Raw genomic sequence first — 18,972 nt, 5'->3', positions numbered from 1 at the left:
AATATACAATCCGATACAAAACCATCCTCTTCAACATTTGATCGAAGTTCGTCAATAGTTAGGCATGGACAAAGGTGGCACTTAGCTCCATATTAGTTGTTATTCACACACATCACCTCTTCATTAAATCGCCCTGTTTTACTGTATGAATCGATGTGTCCAAACTTGAATGAGAAAAAAAACGGTAGGTCCCGTTTTTAGTGTCATTTTTTCTCTTACCGCACTATTACGGATAAATTAAAAAATAAATTTTAAGACTAACAAACAAAGCTAGTGCCCTTTGTTTGTTAGTCTTATGCTATGACTATCAGCTCGATGTTTCACTTAAGAGCTATAAAGGTTCGAGAAAAATTATAAAACTAAAGATAAAAGTTCACTACTCACAGAAACTTAATAGAATCACAATTTTATTTAATGAAATAATTAAGTATTCCTTTTCACATAGGGCCCCTTGCATCAGCAGCCCCAAAAAAATATTACCCTTTTACAAAAACTATCAGACCAATTCTAAATATTCTCGCGGAATTTTGTTCTCGCGGATTTTTTTATTCCCAGGGAAAAATTCCTCCAATTCTTTTCTCCTAGGGAGAAGAATAATTGGGGAATATGAATTTCGAATTTTCGAAGTCAGCTGTTTTGTGAATTGAAATTTCGTTGCGCATTTCTTATTTTGTTTAAAAAATTGTAAAGTTTAATTATTGTTGCCAATTTGTTTGAAATTAAGAAATAAGGTATAAACAATGTACATTATTGCATTTCATGTGGTATTCACTGAAATGAGTAATGAATTGGTGCCACAGCAACATCAACAGATGAGCATAAGAAGAAGACCGGCGGGATAACACAAATCCGCCGGAGTTGCCTGCATTCATTCTGCAAAGCAATTTTCTGGCGGCCAAGTCCAGTCGAGTTCGCCTTTCGCCATATGCCAAAATCTATTTAAGCCTTCTTAAAAAATCCTTGCGCAATTTCTGGATGGCTGCATCAAATATGCGAAGAGCTCTTCCGTTGCTTATGATATATTTTTCAACTTAAAGAATATTGTGGTTGTTGTAATAACAGTGAGAATATTGTGGTAGAATGTAAATACATATTTTAGCTCAAATTTGTACAAATACGTGTTCTTTCTTAAAATAACCAATTTCCTTTAACTATTTTGATGCATTCCTTTTAATTTAACTAGTGAAAAAACTCCTGTGAAATGGCAGACAAATCTCCCTCTCCCTCACATTCATAATACCTACTTTTCTCCTATAACCGGTTTCCGCTTTTTCGAACATCGTTCAGAATCGGAGGAAAGGGAGAAGTGAAAAAACTCACAAGGAATTTTTATTTAGTATACGAGGAATGGGAGAAGGGAAAAAACTCGCACGGAATTTTCGTTTAGAATTGGGCTGTATATAAAATAGTTAGTAGCCGTTTCATTTTTTACAATAAAGACAATCAAAATAAAACGCATGCGCAACTACTCAAAGATGTTGCACCCAACCAAATAAGTGCCTATTTTTAAAAAAGCCATATTATCTTTTGCAGCAAATGCACCGAAAATAAAATTTTTAATTTTTTCGTGTTTTTCTAATTTTTGCAAGTTATTGAAAATAATTTATTTTTGATTGTCATTTGTTGCATTGACAATAAAATCAAAACACCAAGGAAAACCGACGACATAGATGTTTCACTACATTAGGCATTCAATAAAGCAATAATGAGATAATTAAGAATTTGTATTTTGTATGGAAGATTGATTTCAATAAGTGATTTAATGTAGAAAACTTGACTAATTATTTCATTAAGCCTCTGTGTCAAATTGGCATTATTTCACTAATGAAACCAGTCTTGTTCTACATGTCAAAATTCCGAATTAAGCCGGACCCTAATGTATATAAGTGAAATTATTTTATTCACCCCTATTCTGCATTTCGATTACGTTCCCGTTCTACGCTCCGCTTTAATCGAACTTCGGTATTCTGCATTACGACGGAATCGTAACGAGAAGAGGAAGACCAAATGATTTTTCGAAATCAGCTGCTTGTACGGAATGTGTGAACATTGGAACAAAATAAATTAAAGAAAATTTGTAAAAAACACTGAAAAACGTTTATATTTCATTATCCACGCCATTTTGTACAAAAAAAAAGCAATAGAATATATTGCCGCAGTGTTATATTTTTTTGAGTAAAGTGCTTTCATAATTGTAAGTGTGTTTTTGTCGTTCTTTCGGGCAATCCCCTGCCGTGGCCACCAAGTTTTGTTAAAACGGATTCCTGCACGATTATAGCTGACATTTTCTGAATTTTATGGATGCTAATTTCATTGCACTGGCCTAAAATGCTTTATAAAGATTTATTTATTCTCTCCGCATGGATTGTTTACGTTTTCGCTTCACCTTCCTCTACTCCGGCAGCTTGCTTTGGCATATAACTGGACCCAACGAACAGACACAAATTATAGCTGTCTATTATAATGGAATCAATAGCCGCGGCATTATTTGTGGAGTTGGAAAGCAACGCATACGAAAATGGCCAGGCGAGAATGGAAAGGCAAATATTGCGAGATTTGTATAATCCATTTGAGATGAGTGACGAATTGTAAGAAATTGAACTTAAAAGTGGTAAAGTTTAATGACTTATTTTCTTATTTAGGTTCAAAAAAAACTTTCGTCTTAATAAGTATGCTTTCAAGTATGTGTTAGATACTTTCGTGGGGCAAATTCGTCCAAGGACTTCGGCATCGACATCTGCCCTTAATATTGTTTTAGCTGCTTTGAGAGTTTTTGCAGAAGGCAGTTACCAGCATGGAATAAAATAAAAATAAATGTAAGGCGCGATAACCTCCGAAGAGATCTTAGACCGAGCTTCTCTTCCAATTTACGTCGTGCCCTTGGTTTTCCCTACAAATTGGCCGGACGGGTATCTACATGTTTTATGCCGACTCCGAACGGCATCTCCAAGGCAGATGAGTTTTCACTGAGAACTTTTCATGGCAGAAATACACTCGGAGCGCTTGCCAAACCTTATTTCTAAAATTTTGATGTTGCTTTGCCCGGGGTGTGAACCCAGGGCACACGGTGTGGTAGGCGGAACACGCTACCATCACACCACGGTGGCCACCAGCATGAAATAGGGGCGGATTATAATGTAGGAATGGGAGAGTCAACAGTGTCAAAGTCACTGTCTATGTTTCTGGATGTAATGCAACCAAAATTATGCCCTCAGTGGATAACATTTGAACAAAGTAAAGAGGAGAATATACAAGCGAAGCAAGCTTCCCAGGAGTCATCATATCCCGCTTTGTTGCGATTAAATTAGCCAACGTCTCATACTGCACTTGTGTTGGAAACATAAAAAACAATCACCATGAAGCCTTTTACGTTTCTCTACGAGTTTTACTACATTTTTGTTAAAATTCTGTTATAAATTAAGAAAAAAATAAAAAGAAAATAATTTCCGCCAACTAATTTGCAACTTAGAAAAACGGAACTACGATCGAAATGCAGAATACACAAAATCGAACGATTCGAAGTTGGATCGAAAGAGATTGGAACACAGAATACCAAAATTGCCAAATCGAAAAAATTCCAATCCAAGTCGAAATGCAGAATAGAGCTGATTACTTTTTGTTAGTGCTTTAATTGATACATATTTGTGCAGGTGGTGTTGCTTGTTACTTTTTAGTCTAATCTACACAATGAACTATCTTTTGAAAAACATTAAGAAATAAACACAAAATAACAACCAAGGCTGTGGGGAGATATGAGTTCATGCCCAAAATTGCTGATTCGCAATAGAAACTGGTTTAAGAGCAGAGATATATTTAACAAAATGAAATAACAGCAAGCTAGTAATAAAAAATTCAAGTCACATTATCACATCAACAAACAACGAAAAAAATGTTTTGTATTTTGCCAAATCAATGCAATAATAGGTGTGGTCTGTTGACAGCAAGTTGCAAAAATTAACCGCATTTGTAAAATGAAATGAAATATGACAACAAGCCAACTCGCATCAATAAACAGTTTGTGACAAACGCGATAAAAAATGCCTCTTAAACTCGAATATAGGAAATGTGGTGCTTTGTGAAAACAATCCAAAGGTACAAATTGGATGTGTTTGTTTCAAACTCTCAAGAGGTTGAAGTGCTCTTTTTTCTCTGTTATTAATACGAATGTTTATGTTGGTTTGTTTAATGGTGTGTTCAGTTTATACTTATATTTAAGAATTCATGAGCTTAACACCGGCTTATAATAATTGAATTTCAATTATTATGTTTTCTAAGAGAAACTAAAAAGAAAGAAACATTTACTGGTATACTGCAGTTTCACCATGTGATTCACGGTTCGAATCTCGGCGAAACCTTTGATAACATTACAAAATTGCCTGATGATGATTACGTTGGCGGTTTTCGAAATGGTTCCATCGCAATATGCCAGTAAATGTTTCTTTCTTTTCAATTTCTCTTAGAAAACATAATAATTGAAATTCAGTTATTATAAGCCGGTGTTAAGCTCATGAATTCTTAAATATAAGTATTAATAATGTTTTTTTTTTAATTTGCAGCCCTACTTTGTATTATCAGCGTAAGGAGAAAGACAGCCGAACAATGAGCCGAGAAACAAACACAGGCGTTGTTTATATATAAAATTTTTTTTATAATGTGGCGTCACTTTCAGAGATCGGTTTGGCACACTCTTTACCTAAATCTTAATCTGATTCTTTATTTAAAAAAAAAAGAAATTCGGGTGCAATCTTCGTTTACATATTTATAATTATTATTATTGTCGCCGACTTATCGATTTGGTATCGGCTTGGTATCGCCGAGTCATCGGCTTTCTTTTTGTTCCTTATCGGATTGTTATCGCCAAGCCATCAGCTTCCTCTTGCTTTCTTCTCGGCTTGTTACCGACAGGTTACAGATATCATCGATTTTATATTGAAGTTTTATCGGGCTCTATTGTAAAAAACAAACCACTGAACAGTCTATAGCAAATCGGTAACAATCCGATAACAAATCGATTACTTTCCGATATCAAGTCGATAACTTTTTTATAACAAATCGATAACCTTTTCGATAGCAAATCAATAACATTCAATAACAAGTTGCTAACACTCCTTTAACTAATCGATAACTTTTTCACAACGCATCGACAGCTTTTCGATAACAAAACGTTACCAAGCGCTAATAAATTGCAAACACTCCGATGCAAATGGATAACTTTTTGATAAAAAATCATAAAAAAAAACAAATACTTCCACAGATTCACCCCTGGGCTGAATTAGGCAAAGCATCTCTTCCGATTCGCGTTTTGCTCCATTTAATTTTCCTTTCGAATTGGCGGGACGAGGCGTACATGTTTTATGCCGAATCCGACCGGCTGATGCATTTTCACTGAGAAGGTTTTAACGAGAGAAATACAATCGGAATGTTTGGCAATCCGACGGACGTCACCGCATAAAAAAATGTATCTGTTTCTATATTTTTGATGTTGCTACCAAGTGTCCGCTAATATCTTTTCGATAAGAAGGCGATAACTCGTCGATAAAAAATGTCTGTCATCGCGAGGAAAATTGATAACACTTCAATAACAAATGGGTAATTCGTCTATACCTCGTCGATAACATGCCTATAATAAACCATTGACTAAACGCTTATCTTAACCTTATGCTTACATTCTTGATTATATCTCGCGGACAATAGCAAGTGCCAAAGTCTCGGATAAAACATTCTCTTAATATTTTTTGTGAATGATTAATTGAAACAACCTATAAAATTAATACTTAAAGCATTTGTAAACGGATCTAAATGTATACGTTAATTGATTGAGACGACAAAATATATAAAATAGCAAAATAATATGAGCATGAAAGATTACTTTTGCTTCTATGTTTAACGACTGAGGAGTAGGGGCAAAGATAAGGGGAGTCACCCAAGTCTATTTAGATAATTACTGATATTTTGCATTTATGTCTTTCAATACTTATTATATTTTAGAGACAAGCGATGCTATATTCGAGCTCACAACTGATTTGCTTAGCTTATTTACAGCATTATTTCATTACATATTTTGGGAAGAATTAATAAACACGCAACAGCGGGACGGACAAGGCGACAGTTATTTTGATTGTACCTTATAAATTTCTTCAAAGCCTTATCACCCGCAGTGGGGCTCGATCCCGGAATCCTGGAAAGGTATATTTAATAATAATATATGCGACGATATCATGACAGTGGGGCTAAAAACCAGAAAAACTCAGATTCATATCCAGCCAAAAACAGATGATTTGTATGTCAGGCCTGAATATCGTATTTTTCATGAATCAATAAATTAAATTCATAATTTTAATTGGGATTGCAATGCCTATCTGAAAAAAAATTTGCTAGCATATTGAAACCGCATGAGAGAATTTAAAAATTTTAAAATAATGAAATCTCAACCTCACTCAATCTGACAACTGTTAAAGCTTAACATTAATTTTTTTTAACTACGGACAGCAACAAGCAAAATAACGCAGATGCATAACACCATCAAAGTATCGGAATCTGTAACATGAAACCGATCGTGTCCCTGACCGTGTACATGCTTTTTGCTTGGTATGCATCAACACCAGTAACAAAAAAATTTACAAACGCAAGCAACCGCAAGGATTGACTATGCCTCCATTATACAGGTTGTTCACCTGACTCACCACAATTTTTATAGCGTTTACACATTTGCAGCTACATAAGTACTAAGATACAAAAAAACTATCTAAATACAACAGCTGTTATATGAAACCAAATGCTTACTAAACAGCAATTCACATGCATTCAACACTGTTGGTTAAGCAGCGTTTAGTAATATCAAAAAAACGGTAAATCAAAACAAACGCAAAAAAATTAAAAATAAACTATATAAATAAATAAAAACCATAATAAATATCTAATTAAGTCGCAGCGCAAAGTTATTCAATATATGTAAGTAAAGCATAAAGAGAACGAGGGCAGTCAGTGGAGGTAATAAAGGAGAGAGAAAAAACTTGCGACATATGAACGAAATGCGCGCATTTCAAAAGGTTTAAAGGTTATCTGTCGTCATTTGTTTATGCATATTAAATGTATCAAATATGGAAACCTCGCAAGTAACGAATACTGTAGTAGGGACTCTACTATTGAATACATATAACTGCAATTAAGTGCTTACATATAAGCAAATAAATATATTTTTTTTTTTTTTATTAATAACAGATAGATTACAACAACGAATAGCAAAATAACAGCATTAATTTTTTTTTTAATTTCATCAATTAAATTCGTTTTTTTATTTTCCACATTTTAAGAAAAAACTTCTAGGAATATTGTTACTGAAACTATGTAAACCAATCTTAAAACCGTTTTCGAAAAAACTCGAAAACTCAGGAAAATTTTACGAAAATTTTAAACTTTTTATTTGGAGTTCTCTGAATTTTTCCAAGTATACAGTTTTGTAGCACAAATAATTTCATTCTGACAAGGTACAAATTAGAGTTCTCTCAAATACGCCTTAATTTTTGAAATTTTTTTTTTTTTTTTCAAAGACTTTCAAATCTTCCATATAAAAAATGCACACGGAAAAAGTTGTCAAAAATTAATTCGAATTTTGCTATATCTAAAACTTGTACCTTGTAAACTAAAGTTAATTGGGCTACAAAACTGTATAGTCAACAAAATTTCGAGAACTCCAACAACAAAGCTCAAAATTTTTCTAAAATATTCTCAAAGTTTTGATATTTTTTGAAAACGATTTCGAGATTGGTTTGCATAGTTTCAGTTACAAAATTCATAGTTTTTTCTTAAAATGTTTAAAACAAAAAAAAACTTTGAAGAATTTGCCACATTTTAATTTTAAATTAAATTAATAGATCAAAGGCCCGTGTGCTGAGAATACTTCAGTGATTGATTTCAGTGGAAGTTCTGAGGTACACTGATGGTAAATGAAATAGAGCCAGTACTTACGAAATTATATAAACGAAAACCTCTCAAAAACCTCTGGATTAAGAATGTAATAGGTGTGCAAGGTAAAATTATGGGTTCAACATTGGTACATTTATTAAGTTCCTAAAAGCTTAAACGACAAGCCCGGAAATTTTAAATTCATTGGAGTGTCATATTTTCATTGTGACTTAAAACAGAACCAAGGGATCTTTGAGATTACATAGAACGCTTCGAGAATCATTCAAGGGGTGGAAAAGCGCAATTCATAGCTTCCGCAACCCAAAGCGGACAACAACAGTATACATTATTTTTGCTAGACACTTAGCAATTCCTGGGCTTCAAAATGCGTTAAGTTTCCAAAGTTACTCTTCTTGGTTGAGTCAAAAGATTTGGTTGAGTCAAAAAGTTTGGGTGAATCAAAAGGTTTCGATCGAAGAGTCAAAAGGTTTCTATAGGACTAACGTCCGCAAAATATGGGACAGAAAATTTCGATGATGTTTTAAGTCAACCATTGTTCCACTCGTTCTTATATAAGCTTTGTTTTGTAATCACGCCCAAAATCCATTTTACGAATTTTAAAAAATCTTGGATACCCTCAAAGATGTATAAGGATGCGTTATGGTTCGAATAAACAATTTCATTTTAGAATCAACCAGTAAACCAGTGAAAAAAAATCCTTGGTAAGACGATATCAAGGGTAACCTCCCGCAATAGCGAACTTTTTCTTTAGCAAAAGTCAAAATAGGGAGGCCTTATGATAATGCTTTTTGATTGATTCGCATATTATGAAGCAGACCACACACAACTTGTATGTATCGAAGGTATAATGGATGCTCCACAATATACAAGGATTTTAAATGAAAAAAATAATTTAAAAAAAATTTTTAAGTTAAACGGTTTTATTGAAAACAATACTTACATTAAGTAATAATAATACTAAAAGCTAGAAAATAATTAGGTAGGTCCTAGGTACTAGTCATCACACTCCTCATCAATCTAGGGCGTTGTTCAGACAATTAAATAAAAGCGTTGGACACGTCAAATTTCTATTGATAGTCATAAGTAAGACCAACTGAACCTTAATCAGGTTATGCTACTCACATTTTTAGAAATTTCACGCGTCCAACGCTTTTATTTAATTGTCTGAACAACGCCCTAGACTGGGGAAATTACTTAAATTTTAATTACAAAATTCGTGCCGGCCGGCCTGTCAAGTCAAGCTAAATAAAACCGTTTAAAACTGGTATATCGGATTTAAATACATCATTTCTACATATGAGACAGGATATGAAATAAAAATTTAATGAGAAAAAATGAGCGAGGACTGGTCTATTTCATAGAACATCAATGTGTTACAAATCTTGAGTCGACATAGCTTATCAGATAACAGAGCCTGTATCGAAGCAGTTTAGGAAAATACGTGAAACAGTGGCCACGAGTGTTTACTATATTCATAATACATTATAATTTTTAGGAATAATTTCACAGATTCATATTTATCGCTTGATTGAAATTATTTTTCGGCACGTGTTCATAAAACACGATACAGGCCCATACAAAATTTAGAAGCTCACTTTCGTAGTTTTATAAAGAGTGACTTTAATTTACTATCAAAGGAAATTTTTTAGACATCACGTGCCTCATTGCGCATATTGCCCGTAGATTTAGTCAGAAGATCTGGCATACGATGGAAAATGTCTAGACCAATTCCGTGCAGTAACGCAACCTATTAATCGACGTACGGAGAAATCGGGAGACAACACTTTCCTTCATTCGTAGATAGCGAGGGAGATGGTGAACCTTATGCCTCAAACCCTGACGAGGGTTTATACTTCCAGCCATAGGACTGTGCGTCATCGTGAGTTTATTTAATACCGGTTATATAACCTGTTACACTGCTAGAGTTAGTTAACTTGTCTGTTTCGATTGTTCGCAGATATTTTCGAAAACTTATCTGATACATTGGCATCTGCTGATTAGGGACTGTGCAGGATAGGACATTCTAGGTCAGCTTAAAACTTAATTTTTTTTTGTTTAAACCTGTTTTTATTTTTTTTTTTTAGTCGGTTGCTATCTTCTATAATCTAAGGCCCGTTCAATGTCTGGGGTTTTTGGGTGCTCGTTTGTAAATATTGCAACGAATTTTGAGAAATTCCGCTTATTTGAAACCTTCCGCTAACGTTCGAATCGCTAAACTGTTGAATAAATCACTCCAATATTCTGTATTGCAAAATGGTCTTTATTAGACTACTTTGGGATTAGTACAATTATACTTCACTTCGCAACTGATAGCGTGTTTAAATCAAACTGATTGCTGACTACTTGCGCTGCTTTTATACTCTCCGTTGCTTTATTCGCATATTTCTACTAAAGTATAGACGTTTCGCCTTCTAGAACTGCTGTATCTCCTGCTTGGTAATTGAGCAACATATATGCGTGTGTATGTGTGGCCAACTACTCAGACTGATGACACAAGTGTGTGTGTGAGTTATTCTTCGTTACCTTTTATGTACGTATGTAAAATGGATTCCGTTGGAAGGACCAGGTGGAAAACGATTTAAACTCCCTTGGTGTGACCAATTGGCGCCGGTTGGCGGAGCGAAGGAGCGACTGGCGCGCCTTGTTGGACGGCCATAACCGTTTAGACGGTTAAGCGCCAATTAAGTAAGTAAGTAAGTAAGTAAATGGATTAAATTCAAGTATTCATGTACACAAGAGTGGCAGCTTGCTTTATTGTTGTTGTGCCTTTATTTACTACCAGCTTAGCGATGCTAAAATTCGCCACAGTATGATTTATATTATCGCTGAATTTATCAACTCGAATTCCTTTGCAATGAAATTACTCATAGCGAAAAGAAGTAAATTTTAATATTAAGTTTCCCGGCACAACCACTTGCAATTTTTACACAACAATATTCGGAACTTGTGTGATTTTGCAGTAAGCATCTCTGTTAAGATCACTTTCACTCTCATACATTTGTATGTATGTTTGTTTGTGTGTTCATATACGGAGCATAAGTAAAACTTATAATATATAATAGTAAATTTCGCTGTTTACTGCTCCAGTTTACCTTTCGTAAAAAAAGGTTGAAAATAAAGAAAAAATATTCCCACTTCACATACTTGTGACAACAAGAATGTACATAGCGATAGAAGGCGGGGACAAAGCTGTATATATTTGTAGTAAAAACACTCCACATTACAAAGAAAGAAAAAAATTATACTCTAGATAACTTTACTCCACATAGTCAAACATACTTTCAGTGAATAAAGAGTTAACCACAGCAGAAAAAAGTGTAAAATCGTGCACATTCATTTTCACGCTCTAGACGTGGTTATGTTGTGCTAACTTATTTTATGTAGATCTGTGTGGTGTTTTGTCAGTTGGCGTGGTATGGTGGTAGCGTATTTACTTAACGGGTCTCAGGTTCATATTCTGGTGCAAATAACACCAGATAAGATAATGATCCTGTAAAATATTTTGAAAATGAGGTCACCTCAACAGAAACTCACCCGCCTTAAGATTAAAGTCGATATGTAGGTCCACCGATTTGTAGGAAAGAACAGCATGTGCTTCTTTGTAGAGAAGCTCGGCCTTATTGGCATATTGAGCTAAGTTTTATTATTATTGTTTTGTATTTGTTTAGAAAGCAATATGCACGTTAATGATGTGCCCAAACATATGCCAAAATATAAACAGGGTATGGAGACGCAATTAACCCACATACACTAATTTCAGCACACTTCGAAAGAAGTTGTTAGTAAATTTTGTAGGCAAACAAATTAAAATTTCTTTTCAATTTCGTTCACATAAGTTGGATAATGAAGTGGTGCGACTATTGTATTTTTTTTTATCTAAAACCTCACTTAGTTTGGTACATACACACAGGAGCAAACAGAAAAATAGGCGTGGCAATGTTAAACGCATTTCGTCAATTAATTTTTTTTTATTTCGATATTATTATAAAAATTACAATGAATGAAAAAGTTCGAGAAAACTTACGAACATTTCAAACTTTTTATTTGGAGTTCTCTTTGAGTATGCAGTTTTTTAGCCCAATCAATTTCAATCTCACAAAGTACAAATTGCTTTCTTATATGGAAGCGCTAATTAAGTAAGTAAATAGTATGGAAGAAAGCCTGAAATATCCTTCGGTTAAAAAAATCAATACGAATTTTGAGAGACTAGACTAAAAATGTATGGGCTACAAAACTCCAAACTTAAAAAAGTTCAGAGAACTCCCAAAAAAAAGAAGAAATTCGAAATTCACGTAAAAATTTTTCGAAATTTTGATTTTTTTCAAAAACTTTTGTGATTGGTTTACTTAACTTTATGCACAAAATTCATAAAGGTTTTTTCTTAAAATATCGAAGATATAATTGTGTTGACGAAATTAAAAAAACAAATTCTGTAAAAGTTAGCAGTAAAATTACTGACAAATAGAAAAGCAGTTAAGCTATCTTTTTTTTGAAATTGAAAAGTTGTTTTAATTGTGTCACAAAAACACTATAAACCAATTTTAAAAACGATTTCAAAAGAGTTCGAAAAGTTGTTACAATCTCCATAAAAGTTTTCAAATTTTAGGAAAGTGTTTAAGTAATAAGAACATAATTCCGGGAAAAAATATTAAATAAAAATCCAATTTTTTTCTGGCTTCAAACTTCTCTCTCTTTATTGGAATACAAAGCCACTTGCAGCTGCAAACACGAAAATAGCAGAAAGATATGTTAAGAAATTTTATTGATATTTTTTCCTTTATTTATTTATTTTTTTTAACTGCAATTTTGTAGCTGAAACTATGCAAAAACATATCAAAAACCTCGCGGGTTCGAACCGAGCTCAAGGCTTAACAATAATTATTTTATTATTATGATAAATTATCATTGGCATGAAACAAGTCCAATTTTCACGTCGCTTCGGCAACAGATGTCACAGCTCTGTGAAAATCAATTGGCAAGAAATAAGGATAGAAGTAGAAATAATGAAGACAAACAAAAACTGCTGTGCTAGTTGAATGTTTATAGCAGCGGCGCCTAAACGTTGCCGATGAAGGAATTCAGCAGTACCCGAAGTGGATCTATACAACGAGCTTTGGCACTTGTCTAGTTTTTTTCTTTGTTCTATTCTAATTAAAAAAATGTTTGATTTAAGGAAAAATGTATCATAACAATAATAAAATATATATTGTCAGTCCTTGAGCTCGATTCGAACCCACGATCTTATAAATCAGTAGGCCGTTATAACAACAAAAATTGTCATATCAAAAACCATTTTCCAAAAAATTCAAGAAGTATTTTAAAATAGAAAGGTTGTTTTAGATTTTGTTCGATACGAAGCGCGCATAATTAGAGCTACCGATTTCTTCTCGTACACAAGCGAGAATTTCGAAACCCGAGACATCGAGAACTCGACTTCTCGCGGGATTCTCGTATCTCGAAGTACTCGTAAAACTCGCAATCTTCTCGACATTCAATTTAGTGGCTATTTGTACACTTATACTTTTGTTCATAATATACTAATTTTTTATCGAGAAATAGAGAACTCGGCTTCTCGGGAGCCTATCGAAATTGAATTGAGTCGCTGCATTGGCAGTGTTCTATACATTTCGGTGTTTTTTACTTGTGGTTTTGTGCAAATTTTCGCTTGTACTCCAGGAGAAATCATGAGCTCTATATAAAACAGCCAATACATTGATTAAATTGAATCAATATCTACTCAAACAAGTTCGAGAAATCGTAACCCCTAGATCTTATTACAAGGAAAATGAAAAAGACCTTTTAAAAAAAAAGTTATTAAAATTCGGGACTCTCGACTTTGTTTCAAATATCCCGGGCATATGAGTTGTTTCACCCTCTGTATGGAGGAAAATCGAAGGCTGTTTCCAAAACAAATTTTCCTAAATCAATAAGAGTTTTGAGAGACCCAAATCTTGTACCTTGTTAGACTAAAATACACTGGGCTACAAAACTGCAAATTAAAAATAATTCAGAGAACTAAAGGTAAAAAGATCAAATTTTCAGTAAAATTTCCTCGAATTTTTTTTAAAACGTTTTTGAAATCAGTTACAAAGCGCATACATGTTTTCTCCCAAATTCGAAATTTTATTAAAATTGACACTGTTATTTTTCTGTGCGCTGCTGTATGTATATATTTAAAGCCACCATTGGCCTAACCGTTCGCTTCATTTCATATTCTCACGCTAACTATGCGCAAATTAACAATTACTTTACGATAACATAATTTTATTTCGTAGTATTGAACTTTCGTTATTCCAACCACCTGCGTTTTGCAAGTTTCTTTTGCTTTGCTTATCTACCTCTTACTATTTGTTTTTGTTTCCGTTCTTTGTAAGTCTGATTTTTTGGGAGGACAATTGCCAAGCGTAGTCCTTCAATTCTTACTGCCACCCAGTTCGCTGACATTGGCAGTCATCTGTTTGGCTAACCTTCGCCAGGTTTACTGAGAAAATTTTTATTTTTAGGTAAATGGTTTGGGTGTCGACAAAAGGTTAACGACATACGTTCACTCGTTTAGCGTAACAATGTCAATCAACTGTTTCTTTTGTATTGTTGCCTGGTGAGTTTAAACAAGTAAAGAAGGCTAAGTTCGGGTGTAACCGAACATTACATACTCAGCTGAGAACTTTGGAGACAAAATAAGGGAAATCATCATGTAGGAAAATGAACCTAGGGTACCCTGGAATGTGTTTGTATGACATGGGTATCAAATGGAAGGTATTAAAGAGTATTTTAAAAGGGAGTGGGCCTTAGTTCTATAGGTGGACACCTTTTCGAGATATCGCCATAAAGGTGGGCCAGGGTGACGCTAGAATGTGTTTGTACCAGGCATGCTTAACCAACGAACCGATATCATTTCGTTACGATAATTAACGTTAATAAACGAAATAAAGTCATTTCGTTTCGTTTATTAACGTTAAGGTCAAATTAACGAAATGATTTTGTTTCGTTTTCTGCCATATCAAAACGAAATTAAATCGTTTATGCTGATTATTAATTTCAAACTATGCTCGCAAAGCTGATTGATGGCGGAGTCGTTAAAGGTGAAAGCATTAGCCAAGCTGATTGCAACTTTTCGCATGAATTTTGACAGTACGAACATTTCTCAGAGTATTTTTGACATTACCACCAACGAATTACACAAAACAAATTACATGGAGTTTGTGTGTATGTCCGCTCGCTGTTACCACCTTACGGCTTCACCATGGCTATAGCATTGCCAGCACAATTCAAACATAAAGTATCACGTTTTTGTTAACGTTTTAACGTTAACGAAAGCTTTTCGTTTCGGTTAAAAACGAGATACAATTTATCTTGATAATTTCTTTATCGATAATATTTCGAAGTGTTTCAACGGAAACGGTGGAAATATTTTGATAAACGATTAGCTTAACGTTAAGGTGCATCCCTTGTTTGTACGATACGGGTATAAAATGAAAGGTGGTAATGAGTATTTTAAAAGGGAGTGGGCCTTAGTTCTTTAGGTAGACGCCTCTTTCGAGAAATCACCATAAAGGTGGACCAGGGGTGATTCTATTATGTGTTTGTACAATATGGGTATCAAATTAAAGGTATTAATGAAGGTTTTAAAAGTGAGTGGCCCTTAGTTGTATATGTGAAGGCGTTTTCGAGACATCGACCAATTATGGACGAGGGTGACCCAGAACATAATATGTCGGGTACCGCTAATTTATTTATATATGTAATACCCCGAACAGTATTCCTGCCATGATTCCAAGGGCTTTTGATTTCGCTCTGCAGAACTTTTTCATTTTCTTCTACTTAATATGGTAGGTCACACCCATTTTACAAAGTTTTTTCTAAAGTTACATTTTGCGTCAAAAAACCAATCCAATCACCATGTTTAATCCCTTTTTTCGTATTTGGTATGGCATTTTTTCATTTTTCGAAATTTTCGATATCGAAAAAGTGGGCGTGGTCATAGTCGGATTTCACCACGGTCAACCCACCTACCAAGTTTCATCGCTTTATCCATCTTTGGTAACGAATTATCACACTTTTTTGGTTTTTCGAAATTTTCGATGTCGAAAAAGTGGGCGTGGTTATAGTCCGATAGCGATCTGAGATGAGTGCCCAGAAAATTACATACCAAATTTCATTAAGATACCTCAAAATTTACTCAGGTTATCGTGTTTACGGACAGACGGACGGGCATGGCTAAATGAATTTATCTTTTCGCCCAGATCATTTTGATATATAGAAGTCTATATCTATCTGGATTAGTTTATGCCGTTACGGGGTACCGGTATGCGAACAAAACTAATATACTCTGAGCTCTGCTCAGCTAAGTATAAAAATGTTTAAATGATGATGTCGGGTGCAGGTGATGTGATGTTAATACTTTAATTATATTATTTTATTTATTTATTTACTGATTTTTAGTTTAATTTCGTTTGAATTTAAAAACTACGCAATTTCAGTCAATAAATTTTTATTAAAATAAATGTATGAGAAAATTAAGTTGAGATAAAACTGTATGCAAAAAAGTTTCTAAGATATTTAGAAATGTTCTCCGTACCTTTTTTTATTGAGAAGTTTTCGAAATATAAAGACGTACATCAGTGGAAATTTTGACTAAATTTCAGCAATTAAATTCTTTTTTTTTTATTTATTTATGATAATTTAAGCAAAAAATCACAAGAATCATACAACTGAAACTAGGAAACTAATCTAAAAAACAATTTCGATAAAATTCGTAATTCGAGAAAATTTTACAATTGAGAATGCAATTTTGTAGCCCAATTGATTATACTCTAACAAAGGTCAAAGGTCTCTCGAAATTCATTTTTGCCTGAGAACATTTCTCACAATTTCTTTTTTTTTATATAAAGAAAATATTATCACACAATGTTTAACAGTTTATAGTTTGAAACAAATTACACACATAAAAAGAATTTTTTTCTTAAATTATCGGAGTTAAAAAAAGAATTTAGATCACGATTTTTGATAAAAATTGCCACTGCTATTTTTGTGTTTCCTGTTGTAGATCCTTCTATAACATAACAAATTCGTAATGAAATTTATTATGCTTCACACAACTCAACTAAGCTGGGTGTTATTCTCAAAACTATTTGCCTAAAATAAAAACTATTTTCGAAATTTAATTCGAAAAGTCAAATGAAAAGATTTCCCCATTTTTTTGCACTCAACGCACTTTACCAAAATATTTGTTTATGTTGTTTTTTTCCGGTACTTGAACCCAGCAGTGGTAGGAGAGCACGTTACCATTACATCGCATCGGACGCTCTGGAAACACGATAACTTGAGTACATTTTGAGGTATCTTAATGAAACTTGGTAACGTTGCAACTCATCTTCCATCGATATTTAAAATGTCGAAAATCGGACGAAAACCACGCCCACTTTTTATATAAATAAAATTTTGGAAAGCACCAAAAACGTAGTTACTTATTCAGTAAATAATGAACTGAGGATTAGTGAAGGGCAAGGCACCGCCTACATATGCAAAAATAAATTTCACAAATCATTACAAAACTCTTCAACCATATTATCCTTTTATGTGGCTGAAAAAAGTTAACGAAATCGGCTGTGGACCACGCCCCAATTTTACATTCTAGTCGAAAATAATTTTTGCCAATAATAATCTTATAGCAATCCTTTTTTTTACTCTAAAACCCTATGTAGATAAATTCCTCTTATAAATAAAATTCTCGTGTCACAGTGTTATTGATTGAACTCATTTGAAACGCCTCGAAGGTCTCTCTTGAAATTTTGTGAGCATATTGATCGGATTTTATCTATTTTCCATACCCCAAAATGGTAGGGGGTGGAGCGCCCTCATTTTTTAGACACCATTTTTTGTTATCTTTTTATAAAACAGCATTCAAAAATAAATACAGCCATCTGGAACTGGAACTGCTAATAAGGAATGGAGAATAATAAAAAGAAGTAGAGAGAGAAAAACGAGGGAAGGGTAAAGAGACTGAGAAAGAGATAGTGTTGGACAAAGATATAGAGAGCGCGGGAAGTAGACGGAGAGGGAGCTTGAGAGAAAAGTGATGTAAAAGACGGAGTGAGAAAGAGACGCAGAGGGAGGAGTGAATAAAAGGATAAGGACAAGGACAGAGAGGGGAAGGGAGAATAAGAGATAAAAACTTCTTAAAATTTGTGCAGATAGAACGAAGAACGTCTGTCGGATCTGCTAGTATATGTACATATATATTAAAGCAAACATAAATGAAGCATTATTTTCTTCAGCACAAGATGCTTACACCAAAGGCAAGTCAGTCGATACTGCATTGCATAGGGTGGTCATGAATATAGAGAACGCCCTGGAATACCACGAATATGCTTTAGGTGTATTTCCGGACATTGCCGGGGCTTTCAACAGTGTCTCGAAACGAGCCATTATGGACAATCTCAGCTCGATTGAAGTATATCCGGCTTTAACAAATTATATTGTCTCCATTTTAAGCTGCAGAATGATCACATCGCGATGAACAGAGAAACGCCGTAAAGTGGGGTATTATTACCAACGCTAGACATCAATCAGGCCATACTTTACTAAAAAAAACTCTATATCAACGGTTTTTAATTCTCTAAATGTCATCACGGTATGTACGAAAACCAATTAAAATACTTGAATTTTGTAATTTTCCGGTCAATTGTGAAATAAGTTTTTTTTATTTGCACCAAACGCTAATGGCTAAAAGAGCCTAAGAAAGTCTTAGTATAAAATACTTGAAATTAGTCGTGCTAGGGCCGAAAACTAATTTGCAGCTTTTCGGGAGCCACAGCTATCATGAAAAATTTGGAAAATCTTATTTTCATTAAAACGAGAAATATTATTTCCAACAAAAGTTGGGAAAAATCATTTAATATCTTGCCTCGTGTTGATAATACTTAGTGTCAAATAACTGAAACTAAATGGGCTGTACGATAAGAGCAAAGCTCAGTATAAACTTTTCGTTTCCATCCGAACTGAATACTCCCTTACTTGTTTAATGTAGTACAGTCATAACAAAGC

The 18,972-nt window shown here is 34.0% G+C and overlaps 1 protein-coding gene across 5 annotated transcripts in view; it reads right to left on the bottom strand.

The window, feature by feature from the left end:
• Nucleotides 1–18,972, bottom strand: part of Arl5 (ADP-ribosylation factor-like 5) — a 45,122-nt gene that overhangs the window by 15,638 nt on the left and 10,512 nt on the right. The window contains exon 1 of one of the 5 annotated variants that reach the window (XM_067785811.1): nucleotides 6,684–6,796. The exons of the other annotated variants lie outside the window; for them this stretch is intronic. Coding sequence (XP_067641912.1) covers nucleotides 6,684–6,708 — 25 coding nt within the window. The 5' untranslated portion in view covers nucleotides 6,709–6,796. Of the gene's footprint in view, nucleotides 1–6,683; nucleotides 6,797–18,972 lie in introns of those variants that run through there. 5 annotated transcript variants of the gene reach the window in all.

Source organism: Eurosta solidaginis, chromosome 4 (assembly GCF_040869045.1).
Source record: "Eurosta solidaginis isolate ZX-2024a chromosome 4, ASM4086904v1, whole genome shotgun sequence".
Classification (NCBI taxonomy): Eukaryota; Metazoa; Arthropoda; class Insecta; order Diptera; family Tephritidae; genus Eurosta; species Eurosta solidaginis.
Note: the sequence above shows the minus strand (reverse complement) of the source record. Positions and strands in the feature narration are given on the sequence as shown.